The sequence below is a fragment of the Pseudopodoces humilis genome, chromosome 5, assembly GCF_049639895.1.
Source record: "Pseudopodoces humilis isolate 2021_Gansu_Grassland_sample_001 chromosome 5, ASM4963989v1, whole genome shotgun sequence".
In the NCBI taxonomy this organism is placed as follows: Eukaryota; Metazoa; Chordata; class Aves; order Passeriformes; family Paridae; genus Pseudopodoces; species Pseudopodoces humilis.
The window spans coordinates 67,035,307-67,057,425 of NC_142204.1; the positions used below are offsets into that span (position 1 = coordinate 67,035,307).

Here is a 22,119-nt window from a genome sequence, read left to right on the forward strand (position 1 = left end):
TGCTGGCTCGAGTCAACAGCCATGCTTGTGAAACCTTACACCACAAATGCTTTCACTGCCTGTCCCACCAAGCCCGTGCTGACTGCAGGAGGTGAAGAGCTGGAACTGATACAAGATTAAACCAGACAGAAAATGCACTGATTTCAGTATCAGTGAAGGTGGTTGAACCAATTCATTCTACCATACAGAGTTGCCACAACTAAATCAAGTGGCATTTGCTGAACACTTGCTTGTCTCCGAGACTCATTAGAAAACAGTTAACCAAACAGGAATTCTGCAAGGAGCTCTGGGTACTTTTTGCTCTTTATACATGAGAACAGTAAATACAAACTCCATATTATTTTACATTCACAAAGGGATGATGCAAAGTGTGTAGTTTTTTTCAGACCCACAAGAATCAGTCCTGAAAGCCATTGTGACAAAAATTTTACTGCTCAACAGTGTGAGCAAGTCATCCAGAGATGGCTCCAGACATCCCAGCTCTCATTAGGGGAAACCATGAAAAGCAGCTCTTTGGTTAGGCACCAAAGGCTTCTGAGAATTCACTCACCACAGACATGTGAACTATAGATTTCTCATCTCCCCCATTCCTTTCATTCTCTGTGACTCCAGAATCATGAATTCTCATTCCTCACAACTGTTTCCCAAGCCCAACATACTTTTCAAACTATTTTATCACTCCAATATCTTCTCCCCTCTTCCTCAGTCTCTTCCCCAGCACCTCCTGCAGGTTAGGCATGATGTAAAACCCAACATCAGAATTGGACCCCCAGCCTTGCTGTCAACAGCCCCTTTTTTTGTCATGTACCAAAAATTGGGGGAAGAGAATCTCATTAGAGTTGCAGGAGTAAAAAAGGCAGTTGCACAGCATTACTGTAAGTGGTTTCACACTTTAAAAAGAAAATTTTCATCAAGACATAAGCCACTTGGCATGAAGCTCATACCTTCTAACCCCCTATAAGGCATCTAGAACAATGGCTCTGCATTTGACTGAGTTTTCAAAAAAATCCTGTAATATAAATAAGCAGTGAATAATTACTGGAAAATAATCTCTCAGATAGCAAGCCATGGATTGCCCCTTTTCTTTGAAATTCTGCTTGTCTGGGGGAAAAAAAAGTAACCATAGTAACAGAAATATCAACTCCAGTAATCTCATTTTCTTTCAGAAAAATGCTGTATTTTAGAAATGAGTGACATAAATCAATGAGATGCAGGTACTACAGGAGGAAACTGTTCCTATACAATTAAGTACTCCCTTCATGTAAGCAGATAAAAGTCAACCCCAAGCACATCATCATTTTAATTTTACCTATAATTGCTATCCTTAGTCACCTGGAATGTATTTGTTCCAAGAGCTACAAGAACCTGGGATCAGAACAAGCTCTAGAAATACGTGAAATATGTTGGCAGAAGTCTCAAGAAACTCCCAGGCAGCCACACAAACCTCAACAGCTTTAAAATATGAAAAGGACATGGTCAAGTCACACTGTATTACCATAAGAAGTGGCACCAACAAGGAGGATAGCAACACCAAGAGCGGTGGGAAAGCAAAAAGCTCAAGAATACAACATGACTTGCCCTGGAAAGGTAGTCAAAAAAATATGGTCTTAGTCCATAGTGTCAAAGCACACTGGTTACATGTGCTACTTAAATGTCTTTCTGGTTTGTTTTTGTTTTTTTCTGGCTGTGTATAACTGCTGGAAATCGACTTACGGCTGAGTGAGGTCACGAGTTATGAAGTCTGAACTCTTGAAGAGGAGGAAGATGTCACTGAGAGCTTTACATTTCAGAGAGCTGTTCATTGCTATCCAGTAGGCATCCTAAAGAAACATAGAGATTACCTGAAATACACCTTTACTAGCAGGAGGGACTGAAAACTTCAAGTTTATCTAAATATTATGCAATGCTTGAAATACATGCAGAAAAGTATTTTTTGTTATTTTGAGGAAAACTTCATTAGTGTTTAAAAGAGGAAAAATAGTTATTGTTTTTCTTATGAATACTCTGATGAAAGCAGTGCAAATTCATTTGCAAAATTAACTTTTTGCCTTACTGCTTCCAGGAATTTTCTTGGAATGCTTGATTGAACACAGTGTCTCTTGAGAATACAAAACAACAATATTTGTGTGCACTCATCCTTATGGTATAGTTAAAAGCACCTAAAATTAAGTAGAAGAAGGTTTATTGCCTTTTTTTTAAACTCCAGCACTTATCTTGATACCAGGTAAAGTTTTCAACTCGTATCCTGAACAAGAAGAGCCTGCCCATCACACAACCATGTGTGACCAGGATATAGGTTTTAGACAGGAAAGTCAGTGCTGACATGCATCAGCCTCCCTAAAGGTGCACCATCACCATCTAGTGACAGACAAGATATCAGTGAAGTGGTGGATCCCACTTAGATTAAAAAATCCATCACTTCACTGATAACTTGTGTATCACTTCTTCCTTCATCAGAACCACTAATCTCTTCTACTTTCCAAAGCATTGAGAGAAAACAAACACAAAACATTCTGTATGACAACATCTGTTACAAGTTTTGGAAGTCAGCATTCTTACCCTTGGAGCACTCCAGTTCAGTTTAGGAAAAACACTTCCACCCAAGGAACTTATTGCTTCCTGAACTTTAGCTGTGAACTCGGGAAATTCTGGTGCCTGTAGGAGGAACAACAGCAAAACCACAAATTTCCATACATTTAATAGTGAAGTATAGACCTCTTCTAAATACTATTAGAAGTAAGTCCAAAATCAGTATGAACCTGAGAAACATAGCATGTAAGAAAATCCCTTAAATAAATCACTTTATCAAATCTGTCAGTCGTTCAATCACAGAAAACTGAAAATGCTCCCAGTTCTAACTCTCATTACTACCAAGTATCATGAACTTCTGGAGAAAATCCAAATCACGGTAACAGTCACCATGAAATCTGCAACAGCTGGCAAAAAAACAAGTCAAATAACCAAACCTTAAATGCTTAAATCTAATAAACGTGTTGGTTTACATCCTATGGTTGATTATTATAAACAAGTAAGATCCAGTAATATTTAAACTTCTAAAGAGTGATTTTAGAATTAAACATACCTTTATCAATTCATAGGCAATTTGAGTGACATCTACTCATTTAAGCTCTAGTTTTATAAAATGTTAGTAATACTTTAACTAATCACCTTTTAAATTAGGTCTTAAAGTAGCTGCTTAAAAATATAGTTTCAAAATAGAGGACAAACTGCAAAGGTTGGACTAGAAAACCTTGCCTTGTAAAGAACACTGATAATGTAAGATTGAGGTAAAAAAAACCCCAACTCTTCAGGCTGCTCCAAACTTTACCCTGAATGTGGTGCTACAGAAAAAAACAAAACAGGTTGCTGACCTTTAAAACATTATAAAGGGTTTGAAGCTTATGTCAAAGATTTTTCATATAACAGGATTTATATCAAGAAGTATATAGGAACACTATTTCTGCCTATTTTTAAACTCAATTCAAAAGTAACTTCTAGGCTAAAGCTAACTGATGCCTCTTAAACAACAAAATCCTCAGAGCCATACAAGTGAATAAAAAAATTCATACATTCTGGCATCTTCTCACTGCAGCTTCCCCAAACGCAAACACTTAAAAAAACCTTCTCACATTTTAGTGCAGTGACCTAGACTGAACTTAAAGCATTCTGAACCTTTCCTTCATACATTACCTAGTCTCCATGGGAAACTACACTTGGAAAACTGAAAAAAAACCCACTTCTCTAATTTTATTTTTAGACTTTCAGTTGATTCTAGAAACTGTTCCTGCAAGAAGTAAAACTCTTCATCCACTGCATTCTGATCCAAACTTCTCTTGTTTTGACAGGAATCAGGAGTCCTACTATATATGTAATACCAGCACATACTAAGCCTCCTTGGGAAAATGTTACCTACATGCCATTTGATTAACTCAAGGGAATAAATATACACACAAGAGGAAAGTTCTACAACTGCACAAACAAGCTGGATTCCATTATTTCCTAAATTTTGAATGCCTGGCTTTGTAACCATTAATGCAAGTTATTCTAAAAGCAGAATTTTCTGCCCCTCCACTTCCCTCCTGAGGAAGCTGTACACTTACCTAGATACACCAGAGTCATTTGCCCTGTGCTCTTCTGACAGGTAAATACTTCTTAATTATGTATTTCCTTATTGTGTCCTACATTATAACAGAACCTAATTCAAAATTCTGGTATTACTTATTTAGCATCATTACCATGAGCTTTGCAAACCATATGATGGATCCTAAAATCCTTGTTTTAAATAATTTACAATTTAAAGAATCTAGGTTTGCAAAGGTTAAATATTTGAACATAATAAATTGAATATTTGAAGATTAATCAGTGTGCACAAATTTGAAATGTATTAGCTTTAAACTCTAGGCTATAAATTCTGTGTGCAGAAGCACCACTCAAAACAGGGTTGTGATTATATGGCACCTAATCCAACATGAGCAATTCCACACCCTGATGAACATTAGGGAGCTAAAGGACTGAAGTCACAGCATCGATGGCAGACAAGAGCCTTAAGGATTTTAACTCTGACAGTGACAGGGCAACAGCAAATTTTAAAAAAAGATATAAGAAAAAGATCAAGAAAGCCTGGTTTACATCCACTATGATCTTGATTCCATGTGCAAGGAGACCATAAAGACAGGAAAAGAAAAAAGAAATGACAGAGAGAGATGTACTTAGAAGAAATAATGGCACATCAAGAGAAGAGCTGTGAAGATTGAGCTGCAGGGGCTTTCTTCTGCATCCAGTCTGATTAAATAGTTTGGAGATACTCAAAGTGGTGAAAATTAAAGACAGCTATATTTAGAGCTGTACTGCAGTTCATTTCCTAGAGTCTGACAAGTGTATGATTGTTGGGGCTGAAGAAAAGCGTTTTATTTTATTAAATAAAATAAAGCCAGCAAAACTTTTTTGAAGTTACAGACACCTACACTGTCATCCATCTAAAATGGTCTGAAAAACATTAAATACAGCAAGAGATCTCTAACCAGCAACAAGTTTGTATCACAAGGCTGCAGAAAGGAGACTGCTGACAAATCCACATCGCGCTTTTACTGGACTTTACCTTAAGTGTTGTAGTGTTCTCATCATCCGACCACTGTTCAAAATAAGAACAAACCAAAGGTTACCACTTTCCTGAGCCATCCTTCATAATCTGTGAGAACTTCAGAATTCATGCAGCCTCTTACAACATGTAGATCAAATCATTGCCCCGGGTAGCATAACACCACTATCCTGCAATTATTTTGGCTGTAAAGTAAGACAGGAAAAACACTGTGTATTCAGCAGAAGTATTGCTCTAAAGTATTGATAAAAAGATACCTGTATATATTTCAAATGTGATTTATATCAGAAAGATGGACATTACAGAACTCAGTCTTCCCTATCGACAGCTTGTCTCCAACTCCAGCACTTCCATCCTTAGACCCATGATCCATTGGTTTCACTTTTATTTCTTTTCCATCTCCTTGTCTTCCATCTTCTGTCACCTAGTACTTACAACATTTTTCAGTGTTTCCCTTCTAGAATGACCTTCTGAGTTATTATGGCCTCAGAAACTTTTATTGCTTCTTGAAGTAACCACTCCAAATGTACTCCTAATTTTTCAGGGCATGAAACAGCATTAAGTTCAATTGCAACATTCGTTATTACAAATGCAGTTATCAAGAAATTAAAATAAAAGAAGTCTTCTGTGAGAGAGCATAGATATATTTTAAACTTTCCCTGACTTCATTGCAACTACCTCATGATAATTATTTCTGTGAAGGACTCTCTGCACCTATAAATCATGCAGGAAAAGTTCTACATTAATATTTTTCTCTAGAGACTTGACATTAATTTGCATTTTACACTGACCTGTATCTCCTCTGCATCATCACTCCCCTCCTGAGCATGACTTGGCGGATCTTCTCTGAAACAAAAAATTAACAGCAAAAAAATTAAGCACTGGAGTTTGACTTGACCATGGCCATTACATCTACACAGCATTTTAAGCTCTTGATGTCGACATGTTTTCATAAGAAGATTAAACCTCAAAACCCTGGCAGAGAAAAATCAGAGAAGCCAGTGCTGAAAACTGAAGACTAGATAGCTGGCATTAGGCCTAGGTCCTACCCTGAACACTTTGCTTCTTTCAAATTAGCAGATCAGTTCTTGCTCTAAAACACCATAACTGAAGCTTTCCAATAGTTTCCTGTTAATGATTCTTTTCCAACTTACTGTACTCTGATGCAAACACAAATACAACTTTTTTTTTTTTTTAAAGTAAGTTAAATTTAAATTATGCTTTGCCTCCATACCCCCTTTTCAAGCAAAAATTCGTAAACCTTGAGTTTCAAATGATGATCTGTGAATTTCTGGCTCTGAAAAGAAAATGTCCTCACACTCAGCGTACAGACAAAAGAAGATTCCATTGAGAGTGGAGAGTGTAGTAAACAGGGCAAGGTCAAATGTACATCCAAAAGCAAATTCTTAGACAGCCTGAGTCTCTGCAGTCCCTCAATGCACTTTCATAGGGATTAAATCATCAATCCAGTTTTTGAGATCTACAGGCCAGGTAGGGGTTCACTGAAGGTTAGAAGTAATCTTGGCCTTGCCTGCAAGACAGCATTCACTTATAGCTAAGAAAATTCAACTCAGAGAAAATATAGTTTCTAAAATGAATTTTAACTGCAAATATCTTAAAAATGTAATTTAAGTCAATCATACAGCTGTCCATTACACCACTGAATACAGTAAAATTGTAGAACAGAGGTGTTAAGGCAAACCCTCAATCTCAGCTTTTCTGAAGGCTTATTAAAATAAACAGCTGCTGCTCAATAAATTGCACAATTCTGCAGAAGGAGGTGACAATACTACTTCTGATCCAAAATTATTTAATAAATAATTCTAATTTTCTGGACACCCTTTAATAAGAAAAATAATTTAGAAACAAAAAATTAAACCATTTTATCTTTACAAGGCATTTAAAGATCTTCAATTTTTATATAAATTGATACCTGATAAATCAGACCAAACTCCCTTTCACTCACAGCCTCGCTGGTTGCTCTGCAAGGGGCAAACTACCAGTTAAAGAATCATGGAGTGAGGACTGATTTCTGAGTTTGATCATTAACAAGATGCATGCAGCAACCATTCCACAAGGAAACCACACAGTGAGATCCTATGCAGAAACAAAGAGCAAGGCCTTTGTTCTTACCAGCTGTTCCTGCTATCTATCCACTTCATTCTTCTCCATCCAAAATCCTGGCATGGGTGTACATACAGGACATTGAGCTTTGTCATACGTATGGATTATCCATATGCAAATGATTATATAAAATGTTACTGCTTATTGGGTTTGTATATAGCTTATTTTATTGAGAATTAAGCTCAAGTAATGTCACTTCATCCTTGGATTGGCATGGGACAGGTCAAGCCTGTGAAGTGGAGCCAGACAGATCCAAAGAACCAACTGCAAATCAGCAGCTGAGCATCCCAGATTGGTGCACTCCCCAAAGAAAGGTGGGAAAAAACGTGAAAGGATTGTGTCCACTTTGTCTAGAATGAATTGTAGTTCATGGATTTTAGGATCTGTTTCAGGCACCAGCAAATCCAGCTGTACTAACAGCAGTCAGCCCATTCACATGCTCACACAGTGTGAGGTTTACTGCAGTTACACTAGTCAAATTTAAAAACTTACTATGCTCAATACAATATGTATATATAAAATGGTGCTGTGAATATGAAATGGCATTAATACTTGGAAGCTGGGGAGAAAACACACTTTACCGTCCAGAAACCACCAGTGTTCCATCATCCAGCAAATATTCTTTCACATTCTCTGGCAGGGGAAGTATAACACTGGAAGAAATGTGAAAATCCCTTTAATACCTTATTATTACTTGTTATAATAAAATCCTAGTGGAATAAAAGAATTTGTTTTTTTCATAGCACATACCTCAACAATACTGTTTTATCCTCTAACATTATGGAAGAAAATTCTCTTTCGCCCATCTTATCCCTCACCCAAAAAAGCAATGACCATTTTCCCTCCAGGGAAGCATAGGACAAAAATTTTAGATTAAATACACAAAAATGCCCCACTCCTTCAAAGCTCTAAGAAATTCCAAGTAAAATTGTGTGCAGCTTGTGAGGAGACAACATGTTGCTCAGACTAAAGATTTGCCTTCTGAAATCCAAATCAAAATTTGCCTATGCCATCCTCAAGTTCCAAAAATGCAGGGCTATCACTAAACTTACCAAAAATAAGCCTGTGTTAAACACTAAGAAAGATAAATGATCAAATGCTGTGATTACTAAAAGCATGATGTCAGCACTTTTTGATCCAACAGGGCAGCTATCTTGACTTTCCTGAACTACTGGTAGTTCTTGTAACTACATCATGACCTGCAGCAGCTCGTTACAAACTGCAGAATTTCATACAACTTCTAGAAATACAAAGAAACACCAAGCTGGCCACTTGGGTTGGATCTATTCAGTCACAGTTTAAGTAGTCAAGTAGGAACAGCAGTATGGATAGCCGGATGTGGATAATAGGAACAGCATAGATATCTTCTGATGCTCAGCATGGAGTCCCACCAGGAAAGCAGGGAACACAGAGGTACTTGGCCTGTCCCAGGGCTTCCCAAAACACTCCCCTGGCATGTAGTCCCAGCTCCTGGGACTGCAGCTAACAGCCCAATCAATCCTCCGCCACCTCCACCCCAGCTTTGTCCCACAAAGGTCCCCTCTATCTCACCCAACCCTGCCCAAACACAAGTTCATTTTCACCCCAGCCCCACAGAATCCCAGCATTGGTCTGGTTGGAAGGGACCACAGTGGCTCATCTGCTCCGACCTCCCTGCTCAAGCAGGGCCATCCCACAGCACATGGCACAGGGCTGTGTCCAGACAGTTCTGGAATATCTCCAGTGAGGGAGACTCCACAGCCTCCCTGGACAATCTGTTCCAGTGCTCAGTGACTGCAAGAACTGAAGATCTTCCTCATGTTCAGGTGGAAGATCCTGGGCATCAGTTTCTTCCCACTGCCTTCTATTGCTGGGCACCACCAAGCAGAGCCTGGCCCATCCTTTGCCACCTCCTCTTTAGATATATTCATGCATTAATGAAGTCCCCTCTCAGTCATCTCTTTTTCCTTCCAGTATCTGAAGGGAACTTGCAAGAAAATGGAGCAAGACTATTTACAAGAGCTTGTAGTGACAGCACATGGGGTAATGAGTTCAAATTGAGAAAGTCTGCTTAGATAGATTAGATGGATATTAGGAAGAAATTCTTTCTTGTGAGGATGGTGAAGCCCTAACACAGGTTGCCCAGAGAAGCTGTGGCTGCTCCATCCTTGGAGGTGCCCAAGGCCGGCTGGAAGAATCTTGGAGCAACCTGGTCTAGAGGAAGGTGTGTGTTACCCGTGGCAAGGGATTAGAACCAGATGATCTTTAAGGTACCTCCTAATCCAAACCATTCTGTAATTCTCGAGGCTGGACAGGCCCAGCTCCCTCAGCTTTTCCAGTCCCTTAATCATGCTCATAGCCCTGGACTAGATCCGTTTCAGGAGCTCCATGTCCCTCCTGCTCTGAGGAGCCCAGAACCGGACCCAGCACTGCAGGGGAGCCTGACCAGGGCTGAGGTGAGCGGCAGAATACTCTCCCTCGCCCCACACTCCTCCCGCCCGCTCCCAGCCGGCCGCACACTCCTCCTCACCCCGCACCGCCTCTCCTAGCCCCCGCCGCCCCTCACCGCCCACACCTGCGGATAGTGACGGCCTTGAAGAGCGGGTACCACACGGAGAACTGGCAGTGCGCCACCTGTTCCTTCTTCATCCTCCTCTTCCTCCTCCTCCTCCTCCTCAGCCTGGCCGCTCCCGGAAGCTCCCGCTCCGCCCGGAACCTCCCGCGCAGCTCCGGGCGCCGCCCGGCGCCATCGCCGGCGCACAGGGCCCGGCTCCGCCCTCGCCGCCTCAGCGCTGCCCGGTGCCGGCCCCGCTCGGCGGCCGCGCACCGGAGCGTCCCGCAAGCTGCCTTCGCTCTGCCCTGCCCCGAGCCAAGGAATAGCTGAGTAACGTGTTTTCCTTTTAGGTTCTGCTGTCCTCCCTGTGCCTGCGTGTACCCTGCATGGAGCTGTTTCATAGTCTCATAGGATGTTAAGGGGTTGGAAGGGACCTAAAAGATTATCCAGTTCCAATCACCCCCTGCCCTAGGTAGGGACACCTCCCATGAGACTGGGTTGCTCAAGACTTTATCCAACCTGGCAACCACAGCTCCCAGGGCAATTCGTTCCAGTGTCTCACCGCCCTCACACTAAAGGATTACTTCCTAATATCTCTCCTAAATTTCCCCTCTTTCAATTTGTAACCATTACTCCTTGTTCTGTCGCTACGGTTCTGATGAATAGGCCATCTCCAGCTTCCCTTTAGCTCCCTCAGCTACCGGAAGGTGCTCTGAGGTCTTCTCCAATTTTGTCAGGCTGTCTTTGTAGGGCAGGTGTTCCAATCCCCTTACCAACTTCGTGGCCTCCTCTGGACTTGCTCCAACAGTTCCATGTCCTTGTTGTGCTGGGGACACAGAACTGCACAATGCTCCAGGTGGGCTCTCACAAGGACAGGGGAAAGGAGCAGAATCTTTGCAAGTAGCTCAGGACACTTCTGGCTTTCTGGGCTGCGAGCACACATTGTCAGTTCGTGTTGTTTTTTGTCAACCACTCTTCCACTTTGTTCAGTCCCAAGTCAAGCTTTAACAGAGTAGTATGTGGGGTTCTTAAGACCAGCGGTTCAGCTACTGTGTCTATGCGTCCCCTGCGTGGTGTTGTTTCCATGCGATGTTTCCTCCTGTGCTCTCACATTTGCAGTTTGGGGATGTCTCTCTCCTAGCTGTGTGACACCTCAGCTGTTGGGAAGTTTGATAACACCGTGGAACTGCCTCTAACCCTCTTCTGCTTGTGCGAGATAATCCTTGTTTGCTCTGCTGTTGCTTGTCCGTGTTTTACTTGGCACTCGGTGGGTGATCCGTGCTCTCAGATATCATGATAAAATTGGAACATTATCCCCCTACTTTTCTCCCGCCCCTCAACTTAATTGCTGCTTAATTGATTTTGATTCTAGAATCATAGCACAGAAGTTCAAGTAACATCTTTAAAGTGCTATGGGAGTTTTTAATGATGTTTATCTTCAGCCTAGCTGTCTCAGAGTCCTGTTAGTTAAATCGTGTGTAAAATGTTGCCAGTGTCTCTTTTGCGCATTCTTTATAAGAAAATTTGTATTTTGTTTGACCTTGACCTTGAATTTGCCATGGGACCCCCTCCCATTGCTGAGCTTCCATTAAATCTAGTTGGTCTCAGCTGGAATGTGTATTTGGATCAAAGAATGTCTTCTGAAAAGTGATTTAGGAAAGCTACTCCATCTGTCTAATTATTAATATTGAAGTATAGTTTTGTTATCTTGACTTCTCTCTCTGTAGTTCTGGTATCTTCTGTCTTGAACTGATTCAATGACCTCAGTTGGCTGAAGATTTTAACTGCTGGGAAGGATTTTGGAAACTGTAGAATGGCTGGATGCTGCCTTGAAAGGAAGCCACTCAATAAAGGAATAAGCAATAGGAATAAAGTTACATGTTTTATAAATGGCACGGCTTTTTCACAACAGAATTTGACCCCAGTTTTAAATAAATGGAAGAAGTATCTTGATTTGCCAGCAGTAGTCCGGGCACACTGGGCACAAAAACTACCAGACAAAGTAGAAAACATTTATTTTTCTCCATAAGGGATAGTTTGAGTGCTGTTGATTCATATTAAGGCAGTTGATAAATGTGGGTACTTTGACATATTCTTAAGATTGCATTTATAACTATTAAAAATCTGTATTCTCAGAGCTCACGTAATCCTAGGTCAGGTAGCCAGGTTCCCAGGCTGCTGTATCAGCTGCATTGAATTTTTAACTCAAATGAACTCATATTTATAGGCAGAGGGAATTTTATGACAGAGAAGAACTGCAAGACAAGGCACGATCTGAAAGCTAAATAGGCCTTTAGAAACCTCACATTTAACACATTTTAGTGTTAAATTTAATTTTCAGTTGCAGCTAATTTTGTTTATGAACAAGAGATGTTGCCATCCTTGACAGCATGACTAATGTGAGATGCCAGAATTGCAGCCTTCATTTAACCAAACAGTACTTCAGCTTTCTAACAGCAGAAATTCTCACTTCTATACCGCCAACTGAATCTGGACAAAAATACTGTTTTGGTGGAGCATTTAAAAATGTCACTATATGTAGAGTTACTGCACCCACTTGTGGAGGAGACCCAAACTACAGAAGTTGGGATAGATCAGCATTCCCTTCTTTTTGAGGTGTTTACCCATTTTAGGTTTTAGTGATAATTCAAACCACTGAAACTGTATTTTTGTTGTTGTTTTAAGTAGCAAGTCACTGCTCAATCTCTCAGGAGAGAGCCAGCTGTTTTGAAAACAGGTTCTACTGTGAGATGAGGTTCTCATATTTTTTTTCATGATACAACTGTGGTAAGCCATGTTTGAGAAAGATACAGTGATATTTGTGCAGAAGGATTAGTGTGATCAATGGAACAGGATTTCCTGTGAGGGGAGAGTAAAAGAGGAAGACTTAGCCCAATCTAAAGACAACTTTAACAAGGCTATGATTCAGTCTCTACTCCTTTGATAGATTTATATTGAAAATGCAAAAGGCTATAGTTCTTTCCAGTGTAGGAGGTGAATTTGCTGTAGCTGGGTATGTAAGGTTTTCGTGTTTTTAAAGACATCACACAGAGCCTCCTTTGACTGTTTCTCCCGGGCTGTGCTTCTTTTGCATATGTTTGCTGGAAAGCTTGATCTTGTATTTGAGAGTCACAGCATGAGACCATGGCCATTGTCCAGCTAAAACTCTTCAGTTCTAAGGGAAGGAAGTTCCAAACATTGGAACAGCTGACTGAACTGAAGTGGATAGAAACTGGAACATAAGCAACTGAACAGTTTTCCATACAGATAGTGATGAGGTAGCAAATAAAACTATGTGGTTTTGAAAAGTAGCTTCATTGCTTTAAGAGTGTATTATAGAACATATTTTTTAAGGAACAGAATTTGGTTTAACAAGTCAGGTTTTCTTTTCAAGACTTATGTTACATAAAACCAATCTGCACATTTGACCTTTATGACCTGCTTCATCCAAAAACACTTTCTTAAGACTTAAGAAAGAGCCTGACATGTGTACAGACCAAGGAAATGGTTTCATGTACTTCAGTTTTACTTGTGCTGATAAACAGAAATATTTCGTCCTACCTGTTCCTTTTAACTACTTACTGCAAGTAAATGTCAGTCTGCTATGTAAGAAAGCTGATTGTTGCTCTTTCATGTTTCACAAGTGTGCAACAGATGTTACCATAAAAGGATAAAGTAAAAAATTAAAGTGCTAAATTTGGGTGTGACAGAGAAGGTTTTCATGCACTTTGGTACCCTTCATCGGGGGAGACCACACAGGTTATTAATCCATAGCTGAAGTCATGGGAAGATTCTTATTTACTTTGTGGAAAGTTTATTACCATCAATGCTATGGATGATTAAGATCTTTAAGATAGCTCATCTCATCTCTCCTGGTGTTTAACCTGATTTGTTTCTTTCCACTGGCTTTTTCTTATGATTCATGATGATTTTCCAGACTTCAGTATTAAGTTAATATCAGAGAGGGTTCCCTGGTAGAAGCTTCTGTACTGAAAGTGCCCTGTAGTCCCACAGTGACACAGGGTCAGTCTCTAACACATTTGTTTTTTCTGCTGTCTGCTGTGTCTTTATGCTGGGAGGGAGTGCATAATCTCACTTTCCTGGGGATGCAGGCTGAGGCATTGAGCTGCAGGTGCAAAGCTTTGCTTTGAGCATTTTTTAATGAAAATGCTGTCTTTTGCATGGTGTTGGGCACATCGTTCCCAGTAAGAGACTGACATGCCATGATCACACCAGTCCCACGTGCTGCACAGACTTGCAACACACATATAGTTTTTTGACCTTGATTTTTAGTGGAAGGATTGAGTCATTTACGTGTTTGTGATGTAAGGTGGAGGTAGGTTCTAGTTCTGACTTTTAATAGCAGACACTTTTTACCACTGAAGTCCTCTTGGTATAAGGGTTTTTTTGTACTTTCACAGTGGAGTGCACAGTCCTGTTGACCATACACTGCTGACAGAGCATTTCACCCAGATCAGAATGAAGCAATTTGAAATGGATCAATTGTCTGTATGTGTGTCTGACACTTGAATAGTTAAGAAAAGTATCTTCAGCCAGTAGAGCTACCTGACAGCTGATAGGACTATTCAATTTATGTAAGTCAGGGATTTGATCCAAATGTACATTTCTCCTTTGAATTATTTGACTCCGAAATCACTGGGTGGAGCTGAAAACATGAATTGAACTTGCAATCACACGTCCCTGACTTTCTCCAACAAGCTATATTTGTTAATTTACAGTGCAGAAATGAACCTTTTAACTTTACGCTGAAAGCAAATATTGATTTTGTTTCATATATATCTGGACTTTGCACAGGAGGGGAAAAACCTGACATTCCTGAAAATGGCAGCTGAGACATCCACAGAAGTTGCAAAAACAGCTAAACAATTCGTCCTTAAGGAAGAGGTACAGCATGCTTGGGTTTGACACTTTTTGTTGTTAAATAACAATTATTTTTGAGTGCAGAGTACAAATGCTAGAAAGGCTGTATGTTCATAAAAACCTATTCAATAGACAAAACATTTCTTCCTGATTGACAGAGAGTTTAAAAGATGTGACATTCCACTTTATTGAAAGAATTATACAAATTATCAATGAGAGAGAAATCTACAGTGTTGCATTATTTTAAGCTGCTTCTCTTTTTACATTTTGCATCTGTTTCTTGTATTGTCTCCTCAGGAGGTTTTTCAATGTTCAGAAATAATGCTGGTATCTCAGAGACTTTACAAATTGCTGGGTTATGAAACTCAGCAACACTTTTCTCTTTCAAACAGTTTTCTGTTTCTTTAAGGTGGTGAACCACCAAGGGTTCCTTTAACATTTAGGATTGTACCATGTTTTGTGTTTCCTGAAAGGATTTGAGTTTAGATAATTGCTGCTTCAAAGACATCAGTAAGGAAGTAGTAAGAATAATTTCAGTCCTAGGAAAGGTTTCTGGAGGTACTTCATTCTTATTAGGAGCACTTTCACTCTAAACTTCCTATATTTGTTTCTGTTCCCTTTTAAGTGAACTCTTAAAAGTTAATTGTTGGTGTTAAGGCAGGTTTGGCAGCATCCTGCTCTTGTTATAACACAAAGGTGGTTTCTTTTATTTGTTCTCCATGGACTGAACATGCTTGTGTAATTTCTTCAGGTTTCAAGCCACAAGGAGAGAAGAGATTTGTAAGAGATTATGTCTTCTCTTGGACATTTTTTTAATACAAATATTTCACAAGCATAAAGGATTGAATTTTTGTAATCTTTTTGGGTTTTCTATTAAGAGCTGGGTTTCTTGCAGGCAGCATTTTCATTTTATCCTCTTTGGTTTGGTTTTGTATAGGTTTCTCATGCTTTTCTTTGTTTGGTTTGTTGTTTGCGTTTTTTTGGTAAAGTTTCTTGCTTACTCTCTTTTAAAACAATGTTCTCTTTGGTATCACTGGAAATTTATAATTAGATCTTATATGCTTTAAGCTATTTACTTTTTTCAATCATTTGGTGGGCTTAATACAGAGAAGTGTTTACCCTCTTTCTTCCAGTGGCTCTTATATCAGAAGTGGTTCTGTAACTGTGCACTAACAGTGTGGCCTGATGCTGGAATATCTTCCATGAAAGTGGGAGCTGATCTTACTTCATTCTTCCTTTTTCTGGGAAGGCACATTCAGGCTGTTAAAAGCAGATGTTTTTTGCCCATCAAAGTAATAGACAAATAACTCCTTTTAAAACAAGTTACAGTAAAAGAAGCAAACTGTTAGGCTAATATCTAGGGATTTTTCTCTTTTAAGTGAATTACATAGAAGATGATGAAACAACATAGGGAAAATAAACTCATTTAGCCCAGAAAAAAACTTTTGGTCATAGCGTTAATGCCGGACACTCGCTCAGCAGCTCACAGAATCCTAAAAGGGCAGGTGTGTCACTCACAACTGCAGAAAACAGCAGTTACACAAGGCCGCAGTCTGGGATCAGGGCAAGAAAACTTTCAGGGCAGTTTGGTTTTCAGTCTTGCATGCTCAGTTTTTGGGCTGTGCTCTCTGCTAAGGGAGCAGTCGTGGGCACCTGTGCAGCTAAAGTCCGTGCAGCCCAGAGACCCTTTTGCAGCTGATACATTACCCTTGCAAAATCCTACTAAAAATGAGGACTTTGCTGTACATAAAATACCACTGAATTAATCAAAATTTGGTTATAAAACTCATGTTAAGAAAAGCTAGTGTCTTTGGGTTATTTTTTTTTCTGTATTAGCAACAGGAATGCTGTTGCACATTCCTGCGTGTGTTGTGATGCTGAAATTTGCCTTCAAAAGAACCTAAAAATAGTTATGTTGTTTCTCCCAATTCTTTAGGATTCATTTTATAATGTATTTAACAAAGAATTCTTTATTTTAGGTAATCGTAGAAAGACAATGGTTGAAGCTTGCAGAAACAACTTACACTGATCCATTTGGGAAAACCAGGTAAATGCCTCTCTGATATTCCAGATTCCCAATTGTACAGACTGGCCACAGGCTAGGGAGCATGAGCATTACAAGCACACCACTCCACACAAGATGAGACCTATTCATTGTGAGGTTCCTTCACAGTTCCTGCTGCTCAGAAGAGAATCTTACTCCAGCAGATGTACAAGTACTGAGATTGAATTTGACTCCTAAATCCTCTTGGGCACACTGAACCTGGATTATGTAGCATTTCCAGTTCTTTAGAAAGGTGCTACACGGAAGCAAGTTCTAGCTGTGCAACTACTCTGTGGCCATCAGAGAGTCCATCCTGTGGCTTCTCTGGTTCTTCATTATGGGCTCCTTTTTCCCTGCTGGTGGTGCTGGATCTTGCATATTATTGACAAAGTAATGTTCTCTTGCATGTTATCATTTCTCAAATGATAAGTACTCTTAAAGAGTACTTAGGTACTCTTTTTGTATTTATATAGGTGTTGCAACATGGCTTTAGTTCCCTCCCCTAAATGTGTTAAATTATGTACTGATTGCTTTCTCTAGTGCCTCCCAGTTCATCAGTAGAGTATCCTCTTAAAATTAGCAAGATTTGATCTTTTGTGTAACTAAACTATTTTCTCTCTCCCTCCTTAAGTAGGCAAAAGAAAACCTTGCTATAGACATTTTATAGTGCCAGTGTATGACAGGGGCTGCCTATATCCTGCTGCTTCTTACAAGACCTCAATGTGTGATGGTAAATTTTGCTTTAAATGAAAGTAGCAAAGGTAGAACATGATTTATGTATTCATTTGTTCTTTTCTCTGTTTAAATAGAACTTGGGAAACTGTAAAGCGTACTGGCAACAAAAAGGGAGTTACAGCTGATGGTAAGAATTGGTGGCTTTTCCTGTTTGCATTTTTTTCCTGTGAAAATCCTTTTGATAAGCTGACAATGCAGATTTTGAGCTGATCTGTTTCTGAATTAATGAGGATGTGGAACAGGTGGCTTGGCAGAGCTGGCTATACCCCTAAGCTGGTGAAATGCTAGCTTAAGTGCTGAAGAATCAGAACCTTACTGGTGGGAGTGCTTTCCCAAGATCATGGTGTTCACTTTAAAATGATGGAGCACTTCCAAAGATATCAGGGGTGCCCTGAGACAGAGTACCTCACAAACTGGTGATTGGGTCTGGTATTAGGGGCCACGGGGCTCTTTGGGATGTGACTTAGACATGAAGAGTGTAGTAAAGAGTTCCCTACACAGGTTTTCGAGCAATTTCTGTAGGCAGGAGAGCCCTTCCCTGAGGCTCAGTCTTGCTTGGTATGTGTGCCTCTGGCTTGCTGGGGAGCTTTGAAGATCTCTAACCAAGCATGATATAAAGAGCTTAAATTCATTCAGGATTCTGGAGCAGGCATCTAAACATTTAATGCTTAGAGTAGCAGTGTGTAGGTTCCTTTCCAGATCTGCCACTAAAAGTCTCACTTTCTGCTACATTCACATGCCATGTCATTGTGTCTCCCATGACTGTGGTAGGTGTGGCAGTGATAGCAGTGCTACAGAGAACCCTGCACTATGACTGCATTGTCCTGGTGAAACAGTTCAGGCCCCCAATCAATGGCTACTGCTTGGAATTTCCTGCAGGTAAAGTGGCTGAAACATTGGGATGAGTCACAAATGGTTCCGTGTGTTTAGATGTGCTTAGAGTGTCAATCTTTATGTATTTTATAGGCTATGTATTTCATATGTTAGACTTGATCTCCAAGGTCTTTTCCAACTTAGTTGATACTGTGATCTTAATGAAGCTCTAACTGGAAAACCGTGCCGAGCTCCATGTGCTATTCCAAAACAGGAATGTTGGATAATGGGAAAAACAAAATAAGCTTGTTTTAGCAGATTGGAGAAAATTCCCTCCACTTCTCCTTTCTCTAACAGTCAAAGCATTTGGCTTCTTTCCCTCATGAGAATATTAACTCCTTTTTTGGGGAAGGCAGCATGATTCTGTAGATAATTGGTTAAGGATGTGGGCAGCAGCAGAATGAATCCAGGGACTGGAATCCTTCCTAACACTTATCCCTCTATAAGGACAGAGTAGTGAGGATGTTTCCCTACTTCCATAAAGCTTGATTAGATCTCAGGATGGATATTGCAGTTAAGTGGGAAGCTATTAATTGTTTTTGTGTATTATGTATTTCCCAGGCCTCATTGAGGAAAACGAGTCAGCAGAAAATGCTGCGCTTCGAGAGCTGAAGGAAGAAACTGGGTACAAGGGGGAAGTCATTGAATGTACTCCAGGTCTTTGCTTTTTTTTATTTTTTCCCACCAAAGATAATTCTGTCTTGATGGCTACTCTAAATGTCTGAAATGCTCTAAGCCAAAAGGAAAATACAAGCAGCAAAGCCTATGCAGATTAGCAGGGTAGCATCTCATATCTGTAAAAGTGAAACTTTGGTCCTTGATGTGAATCAGTTGCTGAACTTCTGTCTGAAGTAAGTTTGATGTCTGTAGGGAGGAAATTGCTATAAATTAAGATCTTTCACACAAAACCTTATTCAATTATTCTAGCTGTGATTTTGCATTTTAGTGTAAAGGTCTAAATTGCTGGACTACTATGAACTTATTAAAAAAGAGCTGTATGATGCAGAGGTCACCCTTCTGTCAGCCGTGGGGAGGTTACTCAGATCAGGTTCTCCAGCTGGAAAGAAGAAAGGAGAGTAATTGGAGTAAATTCAGAGATCCTGTGGAACATGATTGTTCCAATCCTATGCTTCCTACATAAGATAAAGTGAAGGCAAAATGAGGATCATAAACCAAACTTGAGAAGGTAGGTGAGGCAACTTAGGATTTTGAGGAAATGTCATTGCAGTTGAGTCTTGTCTTATTGGGTATAGCTGCATGCTGGGCATTGGGAGAGGTTGGAGACAGGTGATGGCAAAAATAGACTCCAACAGACTAAGGAAGTCTATTAGGGATAGTTTACAGTAAATCTTTAATCTATGGAATGAAGAGTAAATTTGGCTGGGAAAACAAGTCTTGCCAGGGATCTGTAAAAGAGCTGAGAGTTACAGAAGCATTACTTCCAAGAATATGTGAAGATAAAGTTTTCGCTATTCTTACAGCACAAATGTCTGCCAAATATATACTCTCCTCTTGTATCAGATACATTTCTGTGAAAGCTTTTGTTAAAATGTCAAGGTGCCTGACTCCTGCTCTGAAAAATGAACCTCTCCATGTGCTTGTTGGCAGCTCTGTGCTTGGACCCAGGAATGTCAAACAGCACAACACACATTGTGAGCGTCATCATTAATGGAGATGAGGCTGAGAACACAAGACCTAAGCAAAATCTTGGTGAGTTTTGTACCATTTACTTGAAAATTTTGAGAAATTAGCAAAACAGTGGGTTTAAAACAATTAACCCCACCACTGCATCTCTTCTGTCCCAGCTGATTTGAATACTGCACATTCTTCCAATCACATCCTGCAGTCTAAATGAGCAGAGTCTCTCTGCTCAATTCACTGGGGAAGCCCAGATGTGAAGTGTCAGCTGTTGGCACATTCAGAACAAAACTTTTCGGTGCCAGATTTCAGTGAGGACCAACTTGTGAACCTAGACACTGCTCTCAGTTGTAGCTTCAATCTGAAAGTAACTGCAGTGTCACTCACAGTCAGTCAGCCATCAAATGCTTTTTAAGTGTAAATTCTAGTGTATTTCAACCCCTTAACTCACTATTTTTTTCACTTACAGATGATGGAGGTACGTAATGTGACTGTGATCTCACTGACAATAAGGTCAACCGTGATTCTTTGTATGGCAAGTTTTACTTAGAAAAAGTCAGTTAAAACTGGTTTTTATTTGTGCTTGGGTAATCTCCTGACCCTAATCAAACGTGCCTGAGGTTGAATTTGGCCTAGATGCAAATTCCTGGGCATTATTGCGTCAATTGTGTTTCCCAGTATTGTACCTATAGGACCAGTATTTCAGGAAATACAAATTACTGACCCCCCAAAAGGTGTAGGTCAAGCCCTAAAGACAAGTAATTCAGAGAGACAGGGGAGGGGTAAGCCAGCATAAATTCATCTTGAACAAACTCTTTGACATGGTTTGGTCTTGAAATGCATATCCGATCCATTCCTGTACCAGGAGAAGCCAAACAAGTTTTCTTCAACAGTGTATTTTCATTCTTGAAAGGGAGGTTTATTTTTTTGGAATTCTTATCTTTCATAACTATCATTTTTCCCAACTGTTTTTTCAGCTCCTTTCTGCCAAACATGTTTTTTAGTGAGCCTTCCCCCATTTAATTGACCTTTTTTGATAAATGAAAGCTCACAACTTTTGGATGGTGATCAGCATTCAGAAAGTCAGTTTTTTTCCCCTTCTAAATTGCAAGAAACAGAAAACAGAGGTAATTTTCTCTCCAGTTCACTAATTTAAGGATGTGTAAACCTTCTTCTTCTCTCCTAGAATTTGTGGAAGTTGTTTCACTTCCAAAGAATGACCTACTGCAAAGAATTGATGGTAAGAGCTTTCTGACACATTAAATGCACTAACATGAGTTTCAAGAATCCCTTATTTTCTCAGAGTTTCTCATGTCATTTCTCACCCTAGAATACTGTATGTTAAGCAAAAAGCCATGAGAGACCTGGCCAGGTAAAAGACTTAGTAAAAGCAGGAGGAGTTTGCAGTGTCTGGAATGCTACCTATCTTCATTTTAGCAAGCACATTTCTATAAAGGTGAGGTTTTAACAGCATCTCAATTTTTTTCTTTTATTTTCAGAACTAGTAGCAGAGGAACGTCTGGCTGTAGATGCCAGGGTTTATACTTACGCGTTGGCTCTGAAGCGTGCAGCAGAAAAACCGCTCCAAGTTCCTTTTATGAAGTTCTAGAACTGGGCAATGAGGAATTTAATTTGAAACTGCCCAAGTTGGATGGCTTAGAAGTACAAGTCTTCTTGTAATCAAGGTCCTTTGCTTTACTTGCAGCAAAAAAAAAGTGTTTGTAGTAATGATTCTATTTTTATTTGGAATTATGTAACTGACAAGATGCATTTCTTTGAGCTGCTCTATCAACCCTTGACAGAATATCAATAATAAAAATACTGTTTGATTTTCAGAATGGCTCATTTCTAACTAGATTCCTCTCTGCATTTACAGTTCAGTCTAGGAAAGATGCTTAGGTAACCATGGTTGGTGCTGTAAGACCAAGGTTCCAAAGGAGGCAGAGGCAGAAGAGCGCAGTCTCTCACAGCACTCAGACAACTCCTAACACCTGGAGAGGGGAGAGCTCATGGTGGTCTGCAGCTTTTTTATGATGGGCAGCAGAGGGGCTGGCACTGATTTCTTCTCTCTAGTGACCAGTGATAGGAGCCAAGGGAATGGCCTGAAGCTGTACCAGGGGCAGTTTAAGCTGGAGATCAGGAAAGGGTTCTTCACCCAGAGGGTGGCTGGGCACTGGACCAGGCTCCTCAGGG

At 40.0% G+C, this 22,119-nt stretch overlaps 2 protein-coding genes across 3 annotated transcripts in view; one reads left to right on the forward strand and one right to left on the reverse strand.

Moving 5' to 3' along the window:
- Positions 1-9,904, reverse strand: part of CDC123 (cell division cycle 123) — a 30,879-nt gene extending 20,975 nt beyond the window's left edge. Inside the window, exons 1-6 of one of the 2 annotated variants that reach the window (XM_005526052.3) lie at positions 9,777-9,904; positions 7,804-7,875; positions 5,890-5,944; positions 5,099-5,131; positions 2,560-2,655; positions 1,714-1,820 (exon numbers count right to left, since the gene is read on the reverse strand). In XM_005526052.3, coding sequence (XP_005526109.1) covers positions 1,714-1,820; positions 2,560-2,655; positions 5,099-5,131; positions 5,890-5,944; positions 7,804-7,875; positions 9,777-9,850 — 437 coding nt within the window. In that variant the 5' untranslated portion in view covers positions 9,851-9,904. Of the gene's footprint in view, positions 1-1,713; positions 1,821-2,559; positions 2,656-5,098; positions 5,132-5,889; positions 5,945-7,803; positions 7,876-9,475; positions 9,568-9,776 lie in introns of those variants that run through there. The other variant, XM_088055248.1, reaches the window with a different exon arrangement.
- A 351-nt stretch (positions 9,905-10,255) lies between these two features.
- NUDT5 (nudix hydrolase 5) lies at positions 10,256-21,764 on the forward strand. The gene is made up of 10 exons (XM_088055388.1): positions 10,256-10,611; positions 14,571-14,660; positions 16,616-16,683; positions 17,490-17,542; positions 18,187-18,294; positions 18,850-18,945; positions 19,897-19,998; positions 20,396-20,408; positions 21,084-21,166; positions 21,426-21,764. Exons 1-10 carry the CDS (start codon positions 10,603-10,605, stop codon positions 21,533-21,535), a joined length of 732 nt encoding a protein of 243 aa, XP_087911514.1. The 5' UTR covers positions 10,256-10,602; the 3' UTR covers positions 21,536-21,764.
- Positions 21,765-22,119: the final 355 nt, after the last annotated feature.